This window comes from Sturnira hondurensis, unplaced genomic scaffold, assembly GCF_014824575.4.
Source record: "Sturnira hondurensis isolate 20B ecotype Veracruz unplaced genomic scaffold, ASM1482457v3 Scaffold0020398, whole genome shotgun sequence".
NCBI lineage: Eukaryota > Metazoa > Chordata > Mammalia > Chiroptera > Phyllostomidae > Sturnira > Sturnira hondurensis.
The window spans coordinates 302,949-310,213 of NW_028093029.1; the positions used below are offsets into that span (position 1 = coordinate 302,949).

The 7,265-nt window shown below is 58.8% G+C and overlaps 1 protein-coding gene across 1 annotated transcript; it reads left to right on the forward strand.

Annotated features, from left to right (window-relative positions):
- The first annotated feature begins 2,758 nt into the window (after window positions 1–2,758).
- LOC118975640 (keratin-associated protein 13-1-like) lies at window positions 2,759–3,415 on the forward strand. Its single transcript, XM_037029674.1, has one exon. It carries the CDS (start codon window positions 2,946–2,948, stop codon window positions 3,399–3,401), a length of 456 nt encoding a protein of 151 aa, XP_036885569.1. The 5' UTR covers window positions 2,759–2,945; the 3' UTR covers window positions 3,402–3,415.
- The last annotated feature ends 3,850 nt before the right edge of the window (window positions 3,416–7,265 follow it).

Here is a 7,265-nt window from a genome sequence, read left to right on the forward strand (position 1 = left end):
GACTCTGCCTGTGGGGCGGGGAGTGGCGGGGAGGGGCGAGCGTGGGCCCCCGCAAGCCCCCCAGTCCGGAGGAGTTTGAGCTTCGCCACATGTGGGATAGAAGGCAATGAGGGAGTTTCAATCGGCTTTTTGTTTTAAGAAGATCCCAGGCAGGGAGAGAGAGGAACGATCGAGGGATGAGACAGCCCACGCTGGAACCTTCAGGAGCCCCGCCAAGAAAGGAGACCACCCGGGCGGGGAGCAGGGGTCCCCCCATGATACCTGCCCTGCCCCCTCGCAATGTTGGGACTTTTTAATTGTCATAATGTGTGTATATGGGAGCAAAAATTCCATTTCATCGCCATAAAAGTTCACCACCCTTATGATATCTCCAGATGCAAATGGCGAGTAGGTATTTGACTATCCCGGCCTAGAATTTTACCTGGGGGTGTGGACTGGAAAGACGCACTCGGATGTCACGGAATGTGGGTGACATTTTGAGTGTGAAGGGGAGGTGCCTCCCCCGCGGAGAAGATGCGTTTTCTGGGCAGGTGGGAATCCCCCCACCCCCACTCCTGGAGGTCTCAGGGCCAAACTGGCAGTGAGACTGACACCAACCAGGTTAACGGGACCAGAAACCACGCAGTCCGTGTGTCCGGGCTGGAAGGACGATGCCCGTCCACAGCTGTGCCGGCCGGCTCTGCGCGCTTGTCGGACGGAGAAGCCGCGAGCTGGGGCTGAACTGAGCACGCCCTGCCTCATGAACCGGAAACACACTGGGACCCCCTGAGCGTGTCCATGGCGTTCATGGCCCGGGGCCGCCACTGACAATGGTGGTGACATCTCAGACGTGCATGGAACCGCAGAGGGCTCGGGACAAGGTGGTGAGACGTGAGCGAGCTGATAACCTGGCTGCCCAACTCTTTGGAAAGTCCCACATGACCTTGGAGGGAATGGCGTGACCCAGAATGTCTGGACAGAAGAGGCTGGCTGTGTTTACCGAAAACAGCCACCAGTGTGGGTTATGAGGGAGCTTCCCACGAAGGAGTAACGACGGGCCGAGGCCCCGAGAGCAGCTTTGCCTGGGGCGGGGGACAGATATCTGGGGCCCCCTCCAGCACGGAACAGGTGGCCATTAGCCTGGGGATTATAGTTAATGATGAAAGAGATATTTATGTTCACTTCCTATTTTATTAAAGGCAACTTCTAAGATGAACACCACTTCATCCACACGTACATCTTTACTTCAGAGGGTGTGAAGAGGAAAGTTAGTGTCCTGATCTAGCCCTTCATTCCGTAAACTTGTGTGCCGGACGCAGGGGAGGGGAGACCAGGACCCGTGGCCACCCCCGAGGAGTTCCCGGCTTCCAGGCTCTGTCCACACGGGTGCCCTTCTCGGGGGTTCAGAGAGCTGGGGTCTCAGTCTGCTCCACCCATTTCTGCACCGCGTGTGCATGGTATGTGCATGTGTGTGTATCTGTGGGCTGTGCACATGTGTGCATGTGTGTGCTCACCCAGACGGGTAGTTTGGGGGACTCTGAGATCCTTGTGGTGAAGGGCTGAAGCTGAGGCGGGAGGGGCCCCCATGAGACTCGAGGGCTTGGTTTTGGCTTCGAGGTCTGGGAAGGACGTGCACAGGGAAGACAAGCATCCGGCAGGATTTTGTGACCAAAGCGATGGGCAGACGGGTCAGCTGGGCTGGACAAGCAAAGGCTGGGAGAGCTCAGGGGAAACAGCCTCTTTGCAACGAACAGACAGGATCAAATCCCGTAAACGGCTCCCTGCTCCCCGATTTCCAGAAGACACTTCAAGGCCGAGTTTGGGTGTGATGACCAGTGAAACAAAAGGCATCTCTCACCCCAGGGCTTCTCTGTACACCACTTAGTTCTCCACGGCAACGAGGAGAATTTTAACTACACAACGCGAAGGGAAGTGTTAAGCTGCTGTGTTTTCTAGAAGGACGAGCAAAAGCGGAGCCCGGCCTGGAGTGAGAGGGGTCACTCCGAAGTGTCTCATTCTTGCGCACGATTACAATTCCAGTTTTGTATTGGCCAGTGCATTTCATCGGCAGTCAACCCACTCACGGCACGTCAGTTTCTGGCCATTATTCCCAGGGTCAGCCAGCGCTTGCCACAGAACTCTCCGGGCTGGACCCGGCGCGGCTTGCTTCCGGAGGGTCTGCTCCACAGAGGGCACGCGGAGGTGGTCTGGGGTGACCCTCCCCACAGTGACTCTGGTGTGAGAACATCCCACTAGAGGCGTGGAGACGCCGTCCTTCGGTGGCTGCGCTCCGGGCTTTCCCAGAAGGGGTGCGACTCCACAGGTAGGCACGCCCGGTGACGTGCAAAGGTTATCACAGCGAAATGTTCCGTTTTCACCTGGGTGTTTGTTGTGCACGGGAGTCTGAGAACAGAGGGACCCGCCTCTCCAGCTGTCCCAGGAGCGCTGTGGCCCCTGCCAGCTTCGCAGACAGACGCCTGGGCCACGGAAGGGGTGGCAACTCCATTCTTACACAGCGGTTGGAAGAAGTAAAGGAGGCCGCGGTTCTCCATGTTTTACGGCAGTGAATGCTCAGTACAACAAATGTAAGCATTTGGGAGGGTGGCGTTGATGACTGGAAGGTGACAATTGTCACAAGCACGCTCAAAATGCACGGAGCCAGCTCAGATGGAGGCAAGGCGCTGTCTGCGTCCCCACCAACGACCTCGGGGGCGAAGCACACCCCGCCCTTGGGGACCGAAGGAAGCAGAGCTGCGTCTTTTCACCAGTAATTAGAGGGCAGTTACGAGCTGGGCTGTGCTCAGTTACAATTCGTTGTCATTGACGCCTCGGTTAATTAGCCGTTTTCACCAGCAGACAGGCACCGGGTTGGGTGGGGGCGCACCCGCCCAGAGAGCCGGAGAGGCCTGCAGCTCCAGGGTTGAACTGAGCCAACTGTGGCTCAGCTGAACTTGGCCTCCGCCAGCATGTCCGCCAGCTGCTGCTCTGGAAACTTCTCCTCCCGCTCCCTGGGCAGCTCCCTGCGCTGCCCAGCCTCCTCCTGCGGCTCCTCCCACCCCAGCAACCTGGTCCCCAGCAGGGACCTCTGCTCCTCCAGCCCCTGCCCACGGGGCCCCTCTCTCCACAGTGGCTACCAGGTCACCTGCTGGGCACCCAGCAGCTGCCGGCCGTCCTGCTGCAGCCCCAGGGTCTCCATGCTGGGCAGCCCCTGCCAGACCCCTCTGCCTGGGGCTCTGGGCTGGGGGTCCAGCAGCAGCTGCTCCCTGGGCTCTGGGGCCGGTGGCCTCAGACCCCTGGGTTACAGAGTCTGTGGGGTCCCCGTCCTGAGCCCTGGATCCGGATCCTGCCGCCCGACCTGCGGGACCTCCAGGAGCTGCCAGACCCAGTGTCGCCGACGGTCCTGCAGGTCTGGCTTCTACTGATCAGCTGGTGAAGGGTTCTAGTCTGGTACTTCACAGTTGTCCTCCTCGACGTCCACGTCATCCATTACCTGGTGGGTGTGACCATTAGACAAAAGGCACCGGAGAATGACATCATTTCTCCCCGAACACCAGTTTTGTTCTTCTTCTGTTTCCTTACTTCTCTCCTTGAAAACGGAGCCAGAAGGGTTTTTCTCTTCTCTTCAAACAAACTCACTCAATCCAATATGGGATCACAGGCTTATTACTGTAAAAGAGAAAACTGGTGATAATTTCAGCTCTACTGTTGTTTGACTAAAAATACATACTTGATTTTAAGGAGCCGTTTCCTGGCGGGAGGCATGGTCCGACCACACGTTTCCTGGAGATTTCGGCAAACAGACCCAGGGCACGGGCGGGGGGCTGTCCTCCCCTGAGCGAGTGGGAGGGAAAACACCATCTCCTCTCCTCTCTTCCAGGTTCTCGGCGGAGAAATCCCTGCACTAAAAAGGCAGATTTGCGAGAGGAAAAAAGCAAACCTCCGTTTAATAACATGTATGAGGCCCGTAGACATGGAGAGACCCAGGACGACTGAGCAAGTCCCCGAACCGGCCCCGGCCATCCCCTTAAACAGCGTCTCCAGCTAAGGCAGAAGCCTCCCCGGGGCGGGTGGGCCGGGAGGGAGCTATGGGCAGGCCCCAGAAACATCGCGGGGAGGGAGGGAGGGCGAGGTCCTTCACAGACCCCGACCCAAGCCTCGCCCCTCACTAAGGGTCTCTGCGGTGCGACCCACCTCGTGCAGGGAGGGGCCGCCCTGACCGGTGAGTCTCCCCTGCGAGTGGCAATCGCTCTGACAAACCGGGCCTCCTGCTCGGGTTTCCGAGCTCCGCTCTGCCTGCTGCTAATTCACACAGTCTGTAATAACCACTCCACCACAGCGGCAGGCTTTGGGGGGTACACTCTGCCCCCCTCACTGCAGCCTGATGAGGGCACCGTACTTGGGTTAAACTACTAAGGGGCTGGATCTGGGAAGGAAGGTGCCGGGGGCAGGACGGCGAGGCCTCGGCAGGTGCGGGCCTGGCTGTTTGAGGTGAGGGAATTGTCACAGCCCCGGTGCGAGCCCCTCCCCAGTCTCGGGCGAGCCCGAGTGGCACTCTGAGGTCGGGGCTGAACTGCGCGCCGTGACTGCTGAAGTGAAACTCACACCTTGGGGAGATGGAAATCGAACACTCGTGCAACTGAAAACAGGAGCAACATTTCTAAGAGTCACTTCTCAGGCTGTTGCCTCTCGGCTCCTTCTGTGTGGTAACCGTGAGGCCACCTGTTTGCACAGCCACCCCCCGGGGCCCCCTGGGCAGGACCTCTGGAGGCCCTCGGAGCTGAGAGGGACGCTTTCCCTTTTTCGACTTTGGGCTGGGACCTGGATGTGACAGCGGACAGTCTGCTGAATCCTCTTGTTCCAGCAGCGCCAATATCTGCTCTCTAAATTATTACCCAAGGGTAAGCAGGCGACCCGGCGGCCATGGGCCAACCCAGGAGTGTCCTGCGCTCTCTTCCGCCCCGGAACTGCCCACCCAGCCCTGTGCGTGAACGTGGCTCCCTCCCAGGCTTCAGAGGCGACCCTGCCTAGTCCAGGGGCACCCTGGTCGCCACCCCAAGCGATTGGTTCAGGATGGAGCCTGTGACCTGACTTAAACCAAGGAGAAGGGCAGATGGGAGTAGGTGCTTTCGGTCAAGTTTCTCTCAAGGAGTTTCTGAAGCGACTGTCTCTTCCCCGGTTCTTGGTCGAATCCTATGAAAATGCCGAATCCAGCTCGCCCGCAGCCTGAAAGTAAACCATCGCGTGCACAAGGGCTTTGCTGGGAGCCTGGCGGACAGTCTGAGCCTGGGCCACCTGCCTTGCGGACGTCAGCCTGCGCAGGCCCACGAGTCCCCGTGTCCCTGAAGTCATTCTGGACGCTCACTCCTGTTCTCCGTAGCCACTGTTTTCCTAAGCGAGATGCTCATTTTAAAGTGGAAACAGACCTCGTCCCCTGAATGGAATGTGAAAGGCCTGGGCAGCCCCCCGCACGTGCTTCCAGCCCCTGCCCCACCACACGCTCCCCGTTGGCTGCCCGCCGCTGCGTCCTGAGTAAGGAGGCCGAGCCTCACAGCCCAGCAGCTCTGGGGCGAATGCCATGCTCTTCACCCTCAAAAACCCGGGAAATGTCCTCTCTGCCCCCGTTTCTCATAAGGAGACTCCAGGGTCAACAGAACGGGTCACTCGCCGCACAGTGCCGACATCACACAGGCTTACGGCTCATTCGTTGCAAAGTCTCCGTTTTAATATTGCACTAAAAGCGTTTCTGTTCGAGCGCAGCTGTTTTGTGTGTCTGTTTACCCGGGTCACGTCCTCATGGAACTCAGAGGACACTTGTCTCACGGGGCCTGGCGCGTGGCCAATGCCCAGTAAAAGTTAACAGAGAAATCGATGACAGAGGGTGGCCGTCTGCAGGGAGCTGCGTCAGTGACAGCAAGCACGCCTCTGTTCCGGTCGGTTGAACTTGACTCAGATAAGCCAGTTGTATCGATGTCACCCACCCTCTGGTCACTGCCATCGCCATCGTCAGGAACGACCCCGCTCCCCCTCTGTGGCCCGTTTTCCCACCTGCAGTACCCATGGCCGGCATCTGAGAGCTCAGAGAGAAAGTCACACTTTGGATCCCACCGACAGAAAATGCCTTCCCGGAGCCGCCAAGGGAGAGAACGAAGGAGAGGCGTCATTGCTGATATGACCCATGACCTGTGACCCCTGCTCCCCCAGGACACCCTGGAGCAAGGGGGTGGGGTGTGGGCTGCAGGCTCAGAAAACTGGGGGACTGGGTTCCTTTTTCTAACCACCATCGTCAAGGGCTACACAGATGCTGCATAATCCTCTCCATTTTCTTCCTTTTTGCTTCGGTGGCTGTTTGAATTGAAGTCAGACACAAGCGAACTGCAAATAACCGAGAAGCCAAGTGACCTGGAGGCAGCCTTGGAGGCACAGCAGGACCCCGGGGTGAGTCGCTTCATTCCCAAGTTCCGAGAGCAGCTGTTCCTCTCCGAGGCGGAGACAGCTGGCGGGAGGCTGTCTCCAGGGCGCAGGGACAGTCACAGTCAGGGCCGGGGTTCTGCGTGCCCCAGACCCCCAAAACGCTCTCCTGGGGCACAACGGTGGTGGGAAGGCCTGTTGGGCACCCAACCAATCCTGCAAAACGCTCCGTCAATGGGGAGTCAGCTGGTCCCCAGGACACCTCTTTAGAGACGGACCAGTGTGTTCTTGGCCACGGACCTATTTCCGTCCTGCTCTGGGCCAGGGACCTCTGTCTGCACGGATGGGGGCCGACAGCTGGCTGACGTCGGTCTTCGGCCCGGCCTGTGGGACTCCTGAGTGACCTCGATAAAGGTTTCGTGATGAGCAGAGTGCGGGTTTCACTCGGTGGGTGGGTCTGACCTGCAGTGACTGTCCCGTTGAGCTCTGAAGTGTGGCGGTTCTGATAAGGAGTCATAGCCTGTGACCAGGGAGGACCTTAGGGACCCTCTCACCTGAAGCCATGGTCCTGTGAGCTTTCCCGGGGGCAGAGTGACGCGCAAGTCCTCGCCGGGAGTGAACAGAGCAGCCGGGCCGAGGCTGCCCACGCCCTGGGAGGTCTCCACATGGGGGCCTCCTGGGGGGAGAAATGTGGAGGAGTGTAGTCTGCGCAGGTCACGGGCGTGAGCTTGGTGGGCGAGAGAAAACTGAGGCAGGCAGAGGACATGAACTGTGGGGCAACCAGGCTGAACTACGGTGCTTACAGGTGCCTCTGATTGTTCGTTTTTATTACCTTAATACAACGGGGCAAGTGATTCCAAGCCCAGAGTGGCCACAAA